The sequence below is a fragment of the Manduca sexta genome, chromosome 24 (assembly GCF_014839805.1).
Source record: "Manduca sexta isolate Smith_Timp_Sample1 chromosome 24, JHU_Msex_v1.0, whole genome shotgun sequence".
Taxonomy (NCBI): Eukaryota; Metazoa; Arthropoda; class Insecta; order Lepidoptera; family Sphingidae; genus Manduca; species Manduca sexta.
The window spans coordinates 4,783,698-4,804,817 of record NC_051138.1 but is presented as its reverse complement, the minus strand read 5'-3'; the positions used below and the strand labels follow the sequence as shown (position 1 = coordinate 4,804,817).

Below are 21,120 nucleotides of genomic sequence, written 5' to 3'. Positions count from 1 at the left end.
AAAGAGAAGAAAGAAAGATTTTATTATTGGGACAATATCAGTATAACATGTACAATAAAGAAGGAAAAAAATATGTAAAGAATTATAACGCAATTATACCCATTGTGCCAACTATGGGAATCCTCATTCAGCTCCTTGCTGCTATACCAGCCTGACTGATGCTGCAGCGCTGATTTTCAATAAGTCGAGGCCTGTATCATATCCTTCTTTGTTTCCTATATTTTTCATTTATTTTATTTTCAATACAAATTGTCTTTCTTTATATAAGCTAATTTAATTAAGTAATTATTACATGTACCTTGACTTATCATAAGTGCAACTATGTTCGCCTACGTGATGAATAAAGCATTTTATTTTATTTATTTTGTACAATATGTATTATTAGCACGGATCTCTATGAGAGGATTTCGACCTACACATGAAAAAAAACACATGATGCCATTCTGGCAAAATATTCGGCCAGCTGGCTTACTCATTCAGGTCCGTAGCCATAGTCTTTGATTTGTATATTGTATTTAGATTACAACATACCATTATTCACTATTTTGACATTCCTAAACTTCTCTATTCATACTGTGACAAACACGAAATAAAAATCTCGGCTAAAGATTTTAACTATTAAACTATATTTAGAATCTAGATGGTCCTGGTACGGAATGTTAATGTAAACAGAGAAAATTAAAGTAAAATTCTAAGATTTAGTCTGATGTAGGTAAACATATTTTTTATATTTATAAATCTGTGTAAATTTTATTTTGTATTGGGTTTTAGAATAAGATAATTAATGTGCACTTCAGCGTAATTCAAAATTAACTTCAACTTAACTTAAAATTAATTCTCTTAACTTCAAATATTAGACATGGGACACGGACTTGGAGTAACTACATGGCTAGGGCGCTCGAGCACTCTTAAAGTTTAAATAATAGAAAAGCACAGAGATCTTATCAAGAGTAAAGCAATAAACTACAAAAATGAATGACATGAGCATCCATAGTAATTTCCAAAACTCGGCATCTGGCATGGGAGCAAAAATGTTACTCTAAATTACAAACCATTCTTAATTTAAATATTGTTTATAAAAGATACCACGTTATTATGAATAATTCATTATATTTCCATTCATGTGTAAACCGACACTGTGATCATAATAACGCTCTTGTGTTTATGAAAATTTTATTAACACATGTCACATCGAATTACGTCCGAATGCTCATTCTCCAAGTCTCCATTGGTTCCCAAACTGATCCAGGTGGATTCCCCCAGGGGTCCAAGGCAGACTTGACGGGGGTCTATGTTGGCGCGACCAAAAAATTGGGATCCACAATTCGTAAAAGGGATCCACGAAAATGTATCTGGTTTTATATTAAAGTACTAAAATTTTAGCTTGACTTCATCTATTACTGTAAGTGGATAATATTGATAGGGGTCGTAAGAGATACAGTGACCCCAACATAACCGTTTAGACGCCCCCCCTGCGCTACCTGGGCGGTAGTTGTAACGCGCTTTCTCCGCGAAACCAAAAAAGAAGGTCCATCGGAATCAGCAAAATTTTAAAAGATGTCTATTAGAAAAAAAAAGTTTTTCAGCCTTTGATCTTCATCCTAAATTATCTGCATTTATATACGCCTAATATGGAAAAGAGACCGTTTATTTAGTCGTGGTAACGTCACGCTGTAGATGGTCTACGAGAAATATGAGCTAGGTCGACTGAGGTAGTATACTCCTCTCTTCGTTCTCATCGAGACGGCACGACGCGACGCACAGTGGTAAAAACGCGGAAAAAATACAATTTTTTTCAGATCAGATATTGCCATAGTTTATGTCGTAAACCTAAAGTAGACAAGTTGGATAACTTAAGCCTAGAAGGATACTTAATTTAGTGTATTCTTTATAGGAAAATTAAGGCCCCAAACTTGTAAGACTGGATGCGACGTAATATTGAGTTAAAAAAGACGTTTGTTTGAAGTGTCACACTGCTTATACAAGTTATACTTTAGTTTTATTTTTTATTTTATTTAAGGAAGCATATATTAAGGTATTTAAAAACGATAAAATAATTATTATTTGTACATTAATTTATGTATTCAAACAACATAACCTTTATTTCGCCAATTTTTGTTGTTTCATTGGCTGTAACTTTTTTGCGTCAACGAGCGTTAAAATAAAACATATCATAAATAATACCCTAATGATGTAGGATAACTATCAGATAGGATTCAGCTGCAATAATTTGCAAACTTTTGAAAAATGACCATTTGACTTGGGAGTTTCTTTGTTGTCGGAAAAACAAGAAACAAGGACAAACACTTTAATTACGGTAATTAACACGAAAATAACAGATTTTGACTATAAAATTCATAAATTATAATTTTCCTCTTTATTTACTTATACCGATTTGACAAAGTAATACAGTATTCGATAGTTATGGCAAGTTTTAGCAAATGTTTAAGTTGAGTTACTTTAACATTGTATTGTCTAGTAACCGGGAAGTGCATAAGTGTATTAAAAGTTTAAAAAGTAACTATCCAAATCTTTCAGAAAATATACTGTAGCAAATACATAACAAATCAAGTAAAATATTTTTGCCTAATTTCACGAAAAGGTGGCATGCCGCATCAAGAACAAAGCAATATTTTTGTTTGGCAAAAACAAAGAGTGGCCAAATAATACATTTCCAATTAATGTGATCCCTCCAGAATCCAATGCTATAGAAAGTGGCCCAGGACCTTCAAAACGATATGGAGGTGATCATGTAGAAAAACCCAACTTGCTAAACTATACGTGAGTTTGTACATTCGGTATTATATGCCCAATACGGTCACAAAGTTCTTGTTCATGGTAGTAAAATAACTTCCGCGGCTGCTCTATCTATAGTTATTTTAATAGAAGAAGCTCAAAGAGCATGCAACAAGGATTATCGACGTTATAGGTTATATCTTTCGAGGGAATGTCCACGTGAGTCAACCAATGAAGACATTATGCATATGCTCTTGACTTGCATCAGACCCATTTATAGCTTCAAAATTGTGACCACATAAAAAATGTCCTTACATGATGAAGTTAAAGCGTTAGTTACTGAAAATAAATAATAAAAAGTAGTTGTCAATAATAGTAATTTATAATTAATAATTATAAAAATTGTCTAATTTCTATCATACAGAGTTAGTAATAAGCCAAGTAATATTTGTTTCCTTTTTTATTTCATTATTTTTATGCTTTCTATATAAAGTTAATAACAAAATTTGTTTGTAAAAAGTGGCAAATTATTATGTATCTATATTTATTATAAATGCCCGTTGCATATGCATAGTTCCAGCATTAAATTTTTATAATTTTTAATCATTTTTAACACTTTTATAAATTATACACTTATATTTCTTAATGTATGTTATATAATAATAAATATAATAAGTAAATCTAACCATAAAATACCGATTTCAATTCATATCATCCTCAAAAATAGTTTTTTCCGCGGTCCCATACAAACTTTACCACTGTGCGACGTGACAACGCCGAGGTGCATGATACGTGTCTATCCGTCATTTGTATGGATTAGCGATATAATATTACATTACCAATCGATAAGGGATTTACTCTTGTCTGCATGCGCACTGTAGTTGTGTAGTGGACACTCATTCGTCATTTAGAGCCGACATCAGCAACTTCACTTTGTTCAACGACAAAAATAGCTTTCTATGATCAAGTTGTGCTAGAGCGTATTGCTGAGACATAAGAATCAAAACGTAACACTTCATAGCAGAGACACTCGTGTCTGTTTTCAATGTGTGCATACCGAAAGAGCACAACTCATTAGTGTACTACATAAATTTGAACCGTAAACTACTATGATATAAAGTACTATTTTGTAATAAACTTGCCGGTCCTATTGGAATTTCAAGTTCAAGTTCAATAATTTCAGTTTGCTGGAGACCGGCGGATCGTGCACACCGCAGTACCGTTACAAGACAATCAAAATAAAGAGAACAATATGGTGAAAGTGGACGTAAAATACACAAAGGTAATAATAATAATAGTAGTAATAATACAGTTCTTGAATTATAATATAAATTTTGATTAAAAACAATAAGGAATAAAATAAACGTCGAATATTTCAAAATATGCCGGTTAACATATTTTAGTGCAGACAAACGTAAAGTTACAATATATTTATGTCAAAATACGGCTGAGTAAATATGTCTTTGATAATATAAAGCAAACAGTTGGTTCGCGTTAAAATTATGATGTCCTGCTGCGTGGGTAGTTGCCATAACATCTGATATCTTGTAAGCTGTAATCTATAATGGCGTATAAAAAACATAATTAAAAATGTTTGCGATAATACACTTGCAGTATCTGTAGATATGAAATTATATCACAATAAACATAATAACACGATATGAAGTGAAGATTTTAAACTACCTACTAAGTGTAGCTCTAAACACCTTTAAATAACTATTATTTAAAACATATTTTTAAAATAATAATGTAAGTATATTAATAACAGTGAAAGAAAACTATTTTACGGTTGTTATCGCGGTATTTTATATTATTATTTTCTACCGACGTCAACTTTGACTAGATTACAATATCTACCTACATTTTACAATTATACTACTTTGGCTTTTCGGACGACCAACACCTCAGTACCTTCGCAACCAAGAAAGCTGCAGTCTTTTCAAAACGTCGGAGAATATAAAATCCCTACATATTTTAGGGAGACAATTGTAACAAATAGTTGCAATATTTTTATGACATAACCAATAGCGTAGCTGTTATAATTAAGTAACGACGCCATGTAAAGTTTAAACTTGGAATTATAATCATCTACCTATTATAATTGTCCAAAACAATATCATGAAACAATTGCTAGTAATATATTTTTCTCTTTTTGCAATTATTAATTTATAGAAAAGAACGTAGCTGCATAAAATCTAACAAAATATTGTATTCAGACGTTACAAGAATGGGCAGTTAAATATAAATGATAAACTAATACACCTATGTCAAATAAGAGAAATGTAAGTGCTGAGTAACTGGAGATAAACTGGTTGTGAAAGGAGAAGCCGGGGTCGAATCCATGCACCTATTGTGTTTTTGCACCTGTTTATGTGCATCGGCTTCATATAACTGAAAGACCGTCATAAATTTTCGTTCATCGCAATGGGATTACGTAAACCACTATATCAAGCAAGTTGGTCGCCCCATGCTTAACGTCACGAATCCTCACAACATAGTCATCAAACCTAAATGCTTGCAGTAGTACACTATGAGAACTTCATTAAGAAGTCCTAAACTGACCAGCATACCACGTCTTTTATCTAGAATGCCATTTAGTAAACAACCCCTTTTAATAACATTTTATTTGTTATACAGTTGTTTATAAACAATGACTGGGTGGACGCGGTCAGCAAGAAGACCTTCCCGACGATAAATCCTCAGGATGAAAGCGTTATTGCGCAAGTCGCCGAAGGAGACAAGGTAATTAAAACCATTTTAGATTTCTTAACTCATGTCAATACGTTAGTGCTAGATTGTCTAAACATCGAGAATGTCCTGCCACATTATGAGCTGTGTAGCATCCAAAGTGATACTAAATTATTTCTAATTTAACAGCCTCTTATTTTGACAAATTCATTCGAGTCGATTGGAAAAAAAATATGACATCTCCCGCCTTCTGAAGCTTCCGTCACCCGCTTAAAAACGAAGATAGTTTAGGTCATAAACAGATGTTATATCTGATTATAATTAAGGCTAGCACAAAGTATATACCGCTAGTTCTATATTACTAAGAAAATAAAATAGCGTTATATCGTACTGTTACGGAACACGTATTTGACAAACAAAAATACTATGCCATAGAATTATCCATAAAAAAAGGTAATTTTTGGTCATAAGTTCATGGATTCATAATTCAGGTTTTCTAACGTCCATTAAGCGATTTATACAACTACATTCAATATTCGTCTTTACGCACATTTACTATTCATTAATGAACGTCAATCCGATGTTCGATCCACATAGCATAAATATTACTTACTACGTGTTATATCCATAATTTTATGCAAGATTTATGAGAATATTAACTCGTTAAAGCTTTGTCATTTATATAATGTAAACAAAAATTCTGACTGCACGGTTATAATGTCTTGTCCCTTCTACATACCCCTTGTTTGGTAATTACATAGTGTTGAAGTATATATTTATATGATATTTTATAACTGTTGTATTTATAGGCTGATATAGACTTGGCAGTCGCTGCAGCTAAGAAGGCGTTCTACCGCTATTCCTCATGGCGCACTATGGACGCCTCCCAACGTGGTCTTCTCATGCTAAAACTGGCTGAACTTCTTGAAGCCCAGTCCAGATATTTAGCTGAACTAGAAACTCTGGACTGCGGGAAGCCAGTCAAACAGTCCGAGGAAGAGGTATATTTCTCAGCTAGTGTACTAAGATATTACGCTGGGAAGGCTGATAAAATACTTGGGAATACCATACCTGCAGGTAATTAATGTACTAATTAGATATTACTTTATTTAGGAGTGTCGACCAGAATCGACAATCTCAGGTATAAGTGTATGAGAGAGATTGAAAGTAGCAACTTTACGGAAATTATTATAAGTAAGTAATCTAAATGTTGCAAACTAATTGTTACTAGGTATAAGATGCTTCAGCCATGTTCTTAACCAAAATGGAGGAAAAGTGATCTGAGAATGTAGAATGAGAATTTAATTTTTGCATTTCAATTAATATAACACTTAACATTCGTTTTATGCTCAACAGTATCTAAAGATAAAGATGTTTGTTTAAAATAAACACAGAAATAGTTAAATAGATTATAATGACTTTTGGCACATAAATTGACAAAATTCTGGATTGATAATTGATATGTAGTTTACCTTTCATGCCATTTTTTTTTATTGCTTTGATTGACAAGACGGGCTCTCCGTTCGCCTGATGGTAAGCGATATGGCCACCCAAAAACAATAGAAACACGCATTCCAATACGCTGGCCATCCTGAGACATGAGATGTTAAGTTTCATTATGTCCAGTAGTTACACCGGCTACAATATCCTTCAAACTGGAACAAAACAGTGACCACACACTGCTGCTTGGCGACCGAAATAGACATTGCGGTGGTTCCTTACTAGGCGGACTCTCACATATGAGAGACCTACCACCATTAACATTGGACAAATCAATTTTAGAGCGCACAAATCCAACGATATCTAGTAATACGATAACATAACCTTAATTAAATAAATAAACAATTATTTATGTAATTAGACCCATGAGGAAATTCATAGTCCTTGATAATACATTTTCTCTTGATATCTCATTAGCGTTGTAATTAAATGCGGTTAATTCGTTATCTAATAAACATGCATTGACGTTCATTGTCATGCTATTTCCGAGACAATTTGGCGTGATCGAAGTGTCGGAGATATAAGTCAATCTTATTATAAAGGAACATCTTCTATTCAGTGTTATAATATAATTTTATAATTATGAAACAATTATAAAAATCCACTTTGCGATAGCATATTTATCCACCATATTCGCTCATTAGGGTATATGCGAGTGTGGAGCATCATTAGTAAAGTTAGGGACGATCTAATTACATATTGATTAGTAATATCCAAGCAGTCGTATACACAGACACTAAATAAGAAAGAAGATCATACGAATAATTGGCCGAGCTTATAGCTGTCTCATAGCAGCGAATTTAGCAACAAATTCCGATCTTAAATATTTTTTGTAACCGCCAAACAATGTTGATAACCACATTTTTATCGATGTTTTCAGATGGAGAAGTCTTATCGTTCACCCTAAAAGACCCGGTGGGTGTGTGTGGACAAATCATACCATGGAACTATCCCATTCCCATGATGGTTTGGAAGATTGCACCAGCTTTAGCTGCAGGTATTATGCGACTTATTATTTTTACTTAATTTATGTTAATTGTTGTTTTGTTCATTCGTCATTATATTATTGTACTAGCGACCTGCCCCGGCTTCGCACGGGTGCAATGCTGATAATAAATACACTACAGAAAAACTGTGAACGTTGTATATAAAAACATAGCGGCCCGTTCTGGCTCCGCACGGGTATAACATAACAAAATAACAGTATTTCTCCACTATTTAATGGATGTTATTATTATACATATAAACCTTCCTTTTGAATCACTCTATCTATTAAAAAAACCGCAACAAAATCCGTTGCGTAGTTTTAAAGATTTAAGCATACATAGGGACAGAGAAAGCCACTTTGTTTTATACTATGTAGTGATACGTATTTTGTATATTCATTGCATAGCATTATAAATATCACTCCTCGGGCGCCCCATGTCACGTAATAGCACTGAAATGTGTGGTCACCATAATACATTTTTTTTCAAGCGTGCAGGAGAACTGATTGAGCTTCCTTTTTAAGCCTTGCCGCCTGCCCGATGTTAATATTATGAAGGCCCGTCTTAGATCAATTTTAAGCTTACTAAACGCATGTTTATTTATACACATAGTTAGTACTGCCGCAACTGAAATCTATAACCGCATCCAAATTCCAGGTTGTACGATAGTCCTAAAGCCGGCCGAGCAAACTCCTCTAACCGCGCTTGCTGTGGCTGCCCTGATCAAGGAGGCAGGATTCCCTCCAGGGGTAGTGAACGTCGTACCAGGGTACGGGCCCACAGCGGGAGCTGCACTCACACACCACCCAGATGTTGATAAAGTCGCGTTTACTGGTTCTACTGAGGTACTTGATGTTTATACGTAAAATGTTAATTCGAGCCAAGGTAAATTCAACCCTATTTGTTCCACTCCGTCCTTCAGCGTTGCTTGGTTAAAAATTTATAAATTGAAGGGAATTATTCTTCAGAATGCCACCAGATTTCGAGCTCTTATGAACTTATATGAAATTATAAGTCACGCTATTTTGGAAACAAGCAGCTTGTAAATTTACTAAAAAACGATTTTTATTTCTATATGTTAATAAACTGCTACTACCAGAAAACTTTACAACATATTTTCTAATTATTCAGGTGGGCAGAATAATCTTGGGTGCTGCATCAGCTGTGAACTTGAAGAGAGTCACTTTGGAACTTGGTGGAAAGAGCCCATTGGTAGTCTTCAACGATGCTGATGGTGAGAATATTAAGCAATTTTATTTTAGAAAAGTATTCTGTAGATATATTTTGAATACGTATGTTCAGCCGTGGACTCTAAAAGGCTCAAGATAATAATGATATTTTTGCACAATATAAGATTTAAATTGAATATAAATATTTTTAAATTCTTTAAAATGAATATAGGCCAATATGTGCCAAAAAATATCCGAAAAATACTATGATGTAAGTATATCACCCAATCAATACAAAACATTATGTTCAAGCGCCTGAAGTCGTGTGTTCAGCAATAACTACCAATCCACTATTTGTAAAATTACAATCTTGCCTTATTTGTTAAAAGTTAACATTTAACTTCAGCCTACAAGATGTAACTTACGGAACTACTGACACGACAACAATTACTAAATGTGATGGCACCATTAACGCCGTTTGCCGGCCGTTCAAACAGAAATAACTTCAACATAACGATAATCTATATTAACCAACTTTTCTTTTCCAATGTTCATGAAATTTATGATTTTTTTTCAAGTTGAAAAAGCAGCGCAAATTGCTCACGCGGCCGCTTTCGCTAATGCTGGTCAGTGCTGCTGTGCCGGCACCAGGACTTACGTACAGTCCGGTATATACGACCAGTTCGTGAAGAAAGCTGCCGAGATCGCGCAAAAAAGATCCGTCGGAAACCCCTTTGATGATGTCCAGCAGGGACCTCAGGTTAGTCTTTCATGAGAGAGTTATGTTAACTATCAATAAATTGTCTTGTGACAGACTAGATATTCGAAGTTCCTGTTCGATCTGATCCTTATATTTGTTTTATAGGAATCCTATATTAATTGAAATCAGTGGTCTACCATTGTAGTTTGTCAATATATAAAGCAGTTCATTCGACAGGAAGCCAGTCGTATAGGACATGGGTAATACCTTATATATATACCTTATATATATATATATATCGTGCACCGTATAAAATTTATAGAAAATTATAGTTTACAAAATAACACTAGCGTTTATTGCCATCGTGAAGTCAATAACGCGTAACAAAAGAACTTTCTAGATACATCTTGACAATTTTTTTACAGATCGACAAGGACATGTACACCAAAGTCTTGAATTACATTACTGCCGGTAAAGAAGGTGGTGCGAAATGCATCGCTGGGGGCGACAAGCTCGGAGACAAGGGTTACTTCATCAAGCCTACTGTCTTCGCGGATGTCCAGGACAACATGAAGATAGCTAGAGAAGAGGTAGCTTAAAACACCAATAATATTTCTATCATTACTCTGAATCCTGGAAAACGTGACAACGTGACTCTTCTAGCTACCATGAATTAAGGTTATTGGAAAAATATTTCCCCGGTATGAAAAGTTTCTTAACTAAATAGTCAACAGAGGATACAATGGTTACTGACAGTTTAACAGAAACTGATTATTCAGACTAGAAACCTGAATATGAAAAATATCGAGCTAATGTTAGCGCGATATATCTGTAGCTATCTTTTCGATAACGAATCAGTGGTATTCTGCTTTATAATTTCCCAAATCTTATTTTTCTTTATAGTACTATAGTTTTTAATTAGAATATTTAATAATTCCAGATCTTCGGGCCGGTGCAGAGTATTCTCAAATTTGAGACGTTTGATGAAGTGGTGGATCGTGCGAATGACACCAATTACGGGCTAGCAGCTGGAGTGATAACCAATGATGTCGTCACAGCCCTCAGCTTCGCAAAACAAGTACGGGCTGGATCTATCTGGTAAGTGATATTACTGTAACTGATTATATCAGGCTGGCATTTAAGGCTATCACAATTTATGGGAAGGTATAATTCGTTCGATAACCATATTTAAAATAGTGATCTGATAAATGCCACTTCATTTTGAGAGCATAATAATTTCCTCTGCAGAAAGAAATATGTCTTCTGAAAAAGCCATATTAAATTATATTTGGTACTGAATTCAAATATAACCATTACTTTCTCACAGGATCAACACATACGATCACGTGACCAGCCAAACACCGTTCGGTGGATTCAAAGACTCCGGCCTTGGCAGGGAATTGTGAGTGCAAACAACATCCTCAAATATACTGTATCTTAAGTAAATTGAGTTTGTGTATCAAGTGCAAATATTTATATAAACATACGTATATAGGTACGTTCATATGGAAAATGTTTTAAGTAAATAATGAGTCAATACGCGCCGATGAAAATTTGTGATCCATTTGAACTATGTGCCATAGTAAACAATTCTGTTGTCTATATGGTTCATGTGGTCATTTTTGTAACTTAAATTACCGTTGATATACTTTATTATTAATCTATTACCAATGCAGTTAAGTAAGCCACATTTATTAATAAGGGAGCATATCTCTTAATGTACTAAAATTCTAAATAAATTCTGTATTACTTTGTCTAGCGCGCGACATTGTTTAGCAAGTGTGACTGAAATATTAGGTATATTATAGACCGACAATGAGGCTAGTCTTAGTTGAAATGAATTATGTTGAAGCATAAGGTACATGATACGTAGAAATTGTTTTAAAAACACTTATTTCATTTGTATCACCCGGAAAAATAAACAGTTTGCCTTCAAAATCACATTTTAGAAAATTGTATGCATCATAGTTCCTTTAAGATTTTTGGTGCAATAAAAATCTAACAATTACTGTGCATAGTATATTTTTTTAAATATATTTTCTTTTACAGGGGTGAAGACGGAATCAACCAGTACTTAGAAACAAAAACAGTAACTCTGGCTTTGCCGAAAAAACCTCAAATTTAAATCTATTTTTATATGTATTGTCAAAAATGTTGTATATTCCATTTAGTAATTTTGTACCAAGGGTGTTTATACCAAAATAAACAGTTTATATTGTCTGTATTTTCTTTTTGTTGCTTAAATTTGCACTTTCATATAAACCCAAATACCTTACGTACAAGTTTGTATGGAAGCATCAACGCGCGAATCCAACCCGCATTTGTCCAGTTTATTTGTTACCTGTCCTTATTTATAAAGCAATCACGCTTTAATAACATTTTTGTAAGCATATATGCCCAAATATATTTAGGAGCCACATTCCTGGTGTCAACTTCGTCTCTTTTAATATAGTTGATACACAAAATCAATGATTTATTTTTTTAAATACTCATTGTGATAAATATATCAAGTATTCTATAATGTGTTTTAAACCAGAAAACATATATAGGCTTACTGTAGCTTAATGATAGAAATAGCAAACCGGCTAACGAATTTCTAAACGCAAAAATCCGTTTCACCGGCAGTTAAAGCATAATTTAAATTACAATTTTTTCAACCAAAAGGCGCGGTATAAGATATTCTAATATCTTAACTGTTGAACATAATTTGAATAATAAAATCACAGATAAGTGAAAACAGACCGTTTTATGGCTTCGAATAGATCGGCGGTTAAACGAAAATAGTAACATAATCATTGTCTAATGTTAGGAGTAACATACGTTGACTGCCTCGGTGCCGTAGTTGTAATTATACAAGGTACGAGTACGACTACTGCGCTGTGGTCCTGGGTTTGAACTCCGGGTCGGGCCAAAAAAAAATTCCATCTTAAAAACAATTATTCAGTCGCAGCTCGGAGTCAGGAAGTTGACAGTGTGACACCTCCGTGCCTCGGAAAGCACGTAAAGCCATTGGTCCTGTCGCCTGAATCCTCCCTGGTCATGTCAGATTGCCGTCTCACCGGACTATAAGAGTGAAGGAACAAAGAGTGCACCTGAGTATTGCGCACACAATGTAATATCTCCAGCATACCTAACTGATTTCCATAGAGACTTACCGCCGTGGCCGAAATTCGGCTAAGAAGGATTCAACACACTTTACTAACGTCGATTGTACAAGAAGCAGCAAATTTTAACAACTGTCAAATGTCAGTAATATTCCTCGGCAACTAGTTGACAGCGTTTACGTGACGCCTTATATTGACATTGATATTATGTAACTTAGTTGGTTCTATTTATCATTGATACAAACACGAGCGCCAGTTTTATATCGTGGATGGAATAAACTGTATCGAAAGTTGGTATCATAGTTTGACTCCTCAAGCATACCTTACAAGTTCAGATATTGAACAAGTTATGAAGTATTTTCTACGATTAACATATCAGATTAGAGAGCTATGTTGCATGGCGAGATTTCATAGGTAGCTTTAATAAGGTGAAACTTATACGGTATCATATAGAATATTTGATATTATAAGAAGCTGAACAAATTCTGGATTATAAATCGCCTTTATAATTTAGTGATTGTATGGACAATCGGTTTTATCTTCACTCAAAACTTCAAAGATTTGACCTTATTATTATAATAGCCTATTTATCGAGGATGGCTATATAGCCTATAGCCATCCTCTATAAATAGGCTATTCAATACTAAGATATTTTTTCAATGCGAACTAGTAGTTCCTGAGATGAGCGCGTTTAAACAAACTCTTCAGCTTTATATATTAGTATAGATAAATAAAAAAAAGTTTTGATTGTAGTTAATATGTAGAAACGTTTTGAAGTATACAATTTTTAATTTCATGGCCTATTGTACTTACAATAAAGTCCAATTTACCGTAAAAGGGCCAAACTTACCGACAATCTTATACTGTTTCTCGGTGAGATGGTTGGACATCATGCCGCACACATGAGCGCCAAGCGAATGGCCCACACACGTGATCTTCCTCGCCAGAGCGCCCGCCTGGGTTATATACGAATACAGTTGCGCCGTACATTGAGCCGCTAACCTACAAATATAATTACAGCATGTGAATAAGGTCCAGATTCCTACAAGGCTAGCGAAGACACAGCGCTCACTATTACAAGGTTCTATGTTTTGATGTTCTAGAATTATGTATCCTACTAATATTATAAATGCGAAAGCTTGTGAGGATGAATGTATGTATGTTTGTTCCTTCTTTCACGAAAAAAACTACTGAACGGATTTGAATGGAACTTTACAGTAATATTGGTTATACATCAGAATAACAGATAGGCTACAATTTATAATGATTTTGTGTAATTTGGTTATAATATAACTATACATATCAAGTAAGTCGGAAAAAAATGTATCCACGAAAACTCCTTCACGCGGGCGAAGCCGCGAGCAAAAGTTATTATCACATAATTCTATGTCGCTATCAGTGAACATTATAAATAATCCTGAAAGGTATCTAAGGGAAAATCATAAGATACTTAGTATCCTTTAAAATTTTTACCAACATGAAAATTTTTAATCTCATTTTTGCAACACAAGTAACAATTGACATAGGACCTTGTGATAGTGAGCCAGCGATGTATGTGAGCAAGTTCGAGGTAATCACTAGTTCGCTACAGTTTACAGTAATTTGACTTTTATTATAAGTACAGAGCTGTCGGTAAAATGATACTGAAATAATTGTCTTAGATGTCATATCCGTTTGTATCAAAACTATTACAAATATACAATTCTCCCAATCAAAAATGCACACAAACATGGATATCTAACGCACAAATAAATGATGTCATTAAAGCTCATTTTAATAAATAAAAACGCGGTTAATAAAGTAATTTTCCGTTGACTTACTTTGTATTGGAGAGCGCTGAGAGGTAGCATGGAAACCTGGTTAGTGCCGACCAGTCCACCATAAACACGTTGTAATCTTTGCGGGACAGGTACGCTGTGGGCAGGTGTGGGCATTAGCGACACCACAAGCATAGTAACATCAACTTATCTCTTGTAAAGGTGTGCTCTCAGAGTTCAGACCAATTGAACATATTTAAAGAGGTTTTTGTTTGTAACGAAATAAATTTGATGGTTTATACATTGTTATGTACACAAAATATAAACATAAGTTGTTTGATTTACGTCATAAACTTTTTTTAAGGTAAGTGATATCTTTGATTTTTTTTTGGTTACTAATAAGAATCTCCATTATTCTATAGGCTACTTTTTATCCCGGAAAACATCTTTGATCTGGGCGGGCAAAAGCTAGCAATCCATACAGCACAGAGAGCAAAGTTAAAGATAAAAATACAGGCACACTAGTTCTCCTTTTTACTATTTTTACTTTGCTAAAATACATTGCCTGGCCATGACACAATCAAATCTATAATGTGTTTGAAATATTTTTGTTGCTTTCACCGTCTGCCTGTCCAATTGGTTTTACATCTTGAACCTCAGTAACCAGCAGGTTCAAAACCTCTGCGATTTGCGATCCAAATATCTTTTTTTTTATACGAGCACGACAAAGTGATCCCACTGCACCTGATGGTAAGTGGAGTGGTCCAATAGAATGTCGACTGACGAGAGATGATTACCCCTCGGCAGTCTATACAATTATGCCGGCGTATTGAACCGGATATACACAGGCTGATCCCGGAACGCGACACACTTACGTGGGTGACTATGGCAGGTTTTAAAATGTGCACGACCGTTATAAAATATATCGACCCGGACGGATATAAAATATATCCTACCACCAGCAAATGTCAACAGAACACTGCGTCTTATGAAGTTATATTAGACACAAAAATATTTAATATAGAAAACCATGGACATCAAACTACGATTCAAACTTGGCCAGTTTTTACAAGATAACAAAAACTGTCGATTCGGATTGGTGACAACTCGAAAACACCAACTTTTTAACTCGGTCAGAACGCGCAGTGCATTCATAAGTAATAGACCAGAAAAAGTGGAATACAAATAGGCAATACTAACCGTCACGTATATATGTCATCGGTGTTTTGGAATGCGTCCCGTTAAACCCGTGGATTATCAGGACATTCTTCCTGGAAGCCTTCCATCCGTACGCGTGGAGAATGTCGTAGTTTCGAACGTCAACCCACTGCTTGAATGGATGCTCTCTGAAAGATTATAAATACATGACTTATAATAAAAATGTAATAGGCGGCAATAAGGATATCGTCAAATAAAAAAGTAGCCTCTGTTACGAGCAACGCCCATTCTTTTGGTATTGTTAGTGTTTCGAACTACGAAACTTATACTTTTTAATTTTACATTTATAGACGAGTAACTACTTGTAAAGTGTTATTTTTAAGAAGATAAGTATGTGGTTTAATTTTGCAACCTAATGTCAAAATGACCCTTTATTAGTATAATAAAGCTAAGCCACTTTGTGGGCGTCACCAAAATATTCTACGTGTAACAAAAGTGATCAAACAAAATAATACAAAGAGAAACTGTTCTAAAAACTAAGTCACTATAGAAACACCGTAACAATGCGATGATGCAAAAACCACGGTTTATAGCTATAATACAGCCCCGTGGAAACGCTGTGAAAGTAACAATCGATTGACTTTGAATACTCTTGAAATAGCGTTAATGGCTTTCATTAATTATTTTTGTGAATATCAATTATTATTGATATATGCATGATGTTTAAAAGATTATTCATAACCCTTATATTGGCTATCTCTTTATTGCATTTTAAGCCGGATATGATACGTAGAAGACGTAAGACATGCCGAATAATTGTGTATAATGATCATGTTAAAAAAAATGCTTAATTCAATTGCAAAAAACATAGCATAGCCATGATATCTACATTCACCGACATAAATGAGTGAACAAGTTATTATTATATTGTTATAATGCTGGTAGTAAAATATATTTGATATCTACCCGGATAGCGACCACCGTGCATAAGGTGTTAAAACCCGCCATAATAGCCCACGTAAGTGTGTCGCGTTCTGGGATCAGCCTGTGTATATCCGGTTCCAACAGGCCGTTATAATTGTGTCTTGTCAGTCGACATTCTATTACGACCTACTCGACTTACCATCAGGTGCAGTGGGGTCCCTTTGCAATACACATAAAAAAAAGTTTAAACTTCAAATCGCGTAACTTCTGTTTTCTTACCAACACGATTTTTTTTCTTTGAAATAAAACAGAAGGGATTTACGTTACTTCACACAAAGAAAAAAATGTTTCAATTAATCTTAACGTATAATTGTGACAATAAAGATTAAAGATTATTATTATTAAAGATTATAAAAGCGATTTGAAGTTTTGAATTTATGCAACTACTTTTGTTGTTGACTGTACCTAATTAGTCTTAGACCGGTACCAATAACATTCCGAGGCAGGTACTCTAACCTCACAGAACAGTTTTATAAATAGTAAAAGATATTTAAACTTACGGTGTGTATAAGAAGAAGTTAACTTCGTGGTCTGGACACTTCCCCTCACGTTTCATTACGCATCGCCAATATCTGAAGTCCATCATAGACATAAGGTCGCCTTCCGCCTGAGGTACTAAAACAAACATAAGAGTACCTAGCATCAACTTATTTTAATTAATTAATTGCTTAGTACTATATCCCAGAGCTTGGATATATTTATATGTAACCTGTCAGATTTCACAGAAATGGCTCATACATGTATTGAAATCAATTGTTAAGATTAAATCTATATAACATCGCATTAGTATTAATTGTTATCGTGTTATAATATATGTATAAATAAATAAAATAAAAACTTGTTAAACACAGACAATGGTTAAATTGTATTCATTAGAGAAAATCATCAGGCGGCGGAACGGTTTGTTTATATTATAACTGAACTGTACATAAAAAAATCTTTTACTGCCGCAATGGCGTAGTTGTAATGCGTAAGCGGTACGAGTATGACTATCGCGCGGAGGTCTTGGCTTTAAATACCGGGTCGGGCTAAAAATAATAGAAACTGGGTTTTTCCATTTTAAAAATTATGTAGTCGCAACTCGGAGTCAAAAAGTTGGCGGTGTGAGCACCGTGCCTTTTTTCATTTAAAATTATTCAGTTGCAGATAAAAGTCAGCAAGTTGGCGGTGTGATACCCCCGTGCCTCAGAAAGGACGTAAAGCCGTTGATCCTGCGCCTGATCTCTCTCCGGTCATGTTGGATTGCCGTCTCACCAAACCATGAGAATGAAGGAACAGAGACTGCATCTATGTATATAACAGACACACTAATACACTATATTTAATATCCCCTGTGTACCTGTCTGATATCAATTACGATTGGCCACCATGGCCAATAGAGATTTATAAATAGAGATTTATTTTTATATATATAGATGTATTATGCCCATGGAAATAGTCATCAGAATTACCTCCAAAGACCTCAATTGATTACCAATGACCATGGAACTAAACTAAGCAAGACATATATTTAATAATTATGATTCGGAATGTAGTAAAGCGCCGCGCAGACACTAACAATAAATATTATTATACATTAATGAATCATGAATGAAAGTGACGGTTAATAGAGTTGCTGAAACAACTTTCAGTTTTATAGTAGAGAATTTTTTCTCGGCCATAATACAGCGTCGCGACATCTAACTATTTTCACTAGCTTTTGCCCGCGGCTCTGCCCGCGTAAAAAAGGATTTCCAACATAAAAGACCTGCTTTATATTTATTATTTACCCGGGATATAAAGCTTATAGCACTCAAGTGTAATGTAGCTTCCTATTTGTAAAAAAGTTATCATAATCAGTTTAGTAGTTCTAAACAAACTCTTCTGCTTTAATAATTATTAGTATATATAATAATAATATCAGCCCTGTATTATATACTTGCCCACTGCTGAGCACGGGCCTCCTCTACTACTGAGAGGGATTAGGCCTTAGTCCACCACGCTGGCCTAGTGCGGATTGGTAGACTTCACAAACCCTCGAAATTCCTATAGAGAACTTCTCAGGTATGCAGGTTTCCTCACGATGTTTTCCTTCACCGTTAAAGCAAGCCCTAATTCACAAAGAATACACACATAATTTTTTAAAAAAACCAGAGGTGTGTGCCCTTGGGATTTGAACCTGCGAACATTCGTCTCGGCAGTCCGTTCCACAATCAACTAGGCTATCGCCGCTTTTTTTTAAATTATTAGTATACATTCTATCTATTTAAATATTATAACGTGTAAGAAATTTGACCTGAATCCAACTTCAACCATTGCAACAGTGCGAAAGTGAATGCAGAAAACTGAATTCAAACATGTAGCGATGGTATTTAACCTTTTCCCTTGAAACTGGATGCAGCTGAAACACGGTCAAATACTTTCACCGTCTGCCAAGTCCCAGGTGGTTAATAGCTTACTAAAAATCCACATTATTCGCATTGAACTTTAATCGTTAGCACGCGTATATTTAGATACATTTTCTTTTAATTAAACCGCACCGTCGACAACTACATTAAACGTAATTTATAGCTATATAAACTACTTTTTGAATTGTATGATTTGTACATACTTTGGATGAAACATTAAAGAAATGGAATCTAAGTGCCATTATAGTCTTATGCGTAGAATGTATTTTTAATTTTAAATCATTAACAATTGCACGCTACAACCTATAATGTCATCCAACTTATAGAAACTCATTATTTATCCATTTGCACAAAAGTATTGCGGTTAAAATGAAAGCATTCACCTTAAATTTATAAAAAGTCGTTTTTTTTTTCATTTGCTCAAAGGATTGCTTTTAAAAGAAAATCATTCACCTTAAATTACTAATTTTTGTCATGTAACAATTTCTACGTAACACTAATCATATTCGCAAAATGAAACTAACGTGTTTAACAAAAAAATGTTTGCACGAATACAACTGCAAACTTATTTTGTTAAAAAAAGTAATTCACTTTTACTTTCATAGAGACGGCTTTAACAAATATCGATACGTTTTTATATTAAGTTTCGTTCAGTATGAAAGCAAGAATGCCGTACTCATGCGTGGTTAATTGTTAATTGTTATATCAGACAGAAAATGCTTTGCTACTTCAGTTGTAAATATACCGTTAAAATGATATTGTAAAAACACGTTTACGTATAAAAAATAAAACCGACCTCTTTTATTTATAAAATTAAATGAAAAGTGGATGAATTTATAATATTATACTTGAATAAAATAAACACATACGAGTGTACATAACGGTAAATCCTGTTATATATAGAATCATGGCAACATGTTCTGCTATATTAAATATGCGCGTTCAGAATCTTGCCGAGAAACAAATTAATTTAAGTAAGTGCATTTTTTAAAATTTAATAAGAATAAAAAGTTTAATCTCCTATACTCTTATTGTCTATTTAGAAAAATTTAAAGTTTGTATGTATGGAAAATCTGTTACCCTGAACAGATTCTGAAAATTTATTTTAATTAAATTAGAAAATATTAATGAGGTGTTCAATACAAATAGCAAACTTAATTTAGAAAATATTTGCTTTAGCAAGAGCTGTTTGCATACATTATACAACAAATATCCTTGTCCTAAAGAGTAAAATAAAATAATAATTATTAATTTAACAGTAAAAAAACATACCTATATCACAACAAGTAAACAACACAAAGAACAAAATTCCACACTTTGATAAGCACATTTCTAGCACTTTCACTTTATCAATTCTAAGATACAACTAGTAACACAGTGCTTGTAGCCATTAAAAAAGAAAAAAAAAACACACTATCATAAAAGAGCTTGCATTATGGGAGTTCCATTGTTCGAATTTCGAAATTAAAACAATTTGAAATTGAACGCGGCGCGCGCAAGCGCGACGGATGGCGGTGACAGTGGAAACCGCGCTTGCCGTCGTTGTCTGGCGTCGGAGAAATGGCAAAAAATGTTTTGAATGTGAACCCAGTCAGTTAACTAGTTCTTACATTAATTGCTTTAGGTGAAACTGTATTTTTATCCAATGATACTGTTGCAGAATATAATAGCATATATCAATAAAATTCTAAGATTTATATTGAAATGAACGGTTAGCGTCAATTAATTAATTAAATGGAAAAAAATACCAATGCACGTAATAACAAAAGCATGGCTCAGTAAGAAATTGGCTGCACTGATTTTCAAATCAGCACACAAGTCCTTATCCTTCTGCTAGGGCCGCTTCGGCGTAAAAACAGTGGCGCTAAAATGCAAATGATACTGTCGCATACGATAGCTCTAATACTTAATATAGTGTCATTTTAAACATTATTCATTTAAAATGAATGTG

The 21,120-nt window shown here is 34.2% G+C and overlaps 2 protein-coding genes across 2 annotated transcripts in view; one reads left to right on the top strand and one right to left on the bottom strand.

Moving 5' to 3' along the window:
* LOC115443911 (phospholipase A1) overlaps window positions 1-20,989 on the bottom strand; it is a 42,535-nt gene extending 21,546 nt beyond the window's left edge. Inside the window, exons 1-5 of the mRNA XM_030169515.2 lie at window positions 20,442-20,989; window positions 17,283-17,397; window positions 15,841-15,986; window positions 14,704-14,797; window positions 13,734-13,885 (exon numbers count right to left, since the gene is read on the bottom strand). Coding sequence (XP_030025375.1) covers window positions 13,734-13,885; window positions 14,704-14,797; window positions 15,841-15,986; window positions 17,283-17,397; window positions 20,442-20,499 — 565 coding nt within the window. The 5' untranslated portion in view covers window positions 20,500-20,989. The remainder of the gene's footprint in view (window positions 1-13,733; window positions 13,886-14,703; window positions 14,798-15,840; window positions 15,987-17,282; window positions 17,398-20,441) is intronic.
* LOC115443907 (aldehyde dehydrogenase X, mitochondrial) lies at window positions 3,901-12,003 on the top strand. Its single transcript, XM_030169512.2, has 11 exons — window positions 3,901-4,018; window positions 5,374-5,478; window positions 6,234-6,501; window positions 7,805-7,921; window positions 8,568-8,755; window positions 9,042-9,144; window positions 9,658-9,839; window positions 10,205-10,369; window positions 10,720-10,877; window positions 11,107-11,181; window positions 11,829-12,003. Exons 1-11 carry the CDS (start codon window positions 3,989-3,991, stop codon window positions 11,902-11,904), a joined length of 1,467 nt encoding a protein of 488 aa, XP_030025372.2. The 5' UTR covers window positions 3,901-3,988; the 3' UTR covers window positions 11,905-12,003.
* Window positions 20,990-21,120: the final 131 nt, after the last annotated feature.

Bases quoted from the DNA above. Each gene is read 5' to 3' on its own strand.
- LOC115443907 (XM_030169512.2), top strand. From the start codon at position 3,989: ATGGTGAAAGTGGACGTAAAATACACAAAG. The intron at 4,019-5,373 runs GTAATAATAATA...TTTGTTATACAG, and splicing joins TGGACGTAAAATACACAAAG to TTGTTTATAAACAATGACTG. The intron at 9,145-9,657 runs GTGAGAATATTA...TTTTTTTTCAAG, and splicing joins AGTCTTCAACGATGCTGATG to TTGAAAAAGCAGCGCAAATT.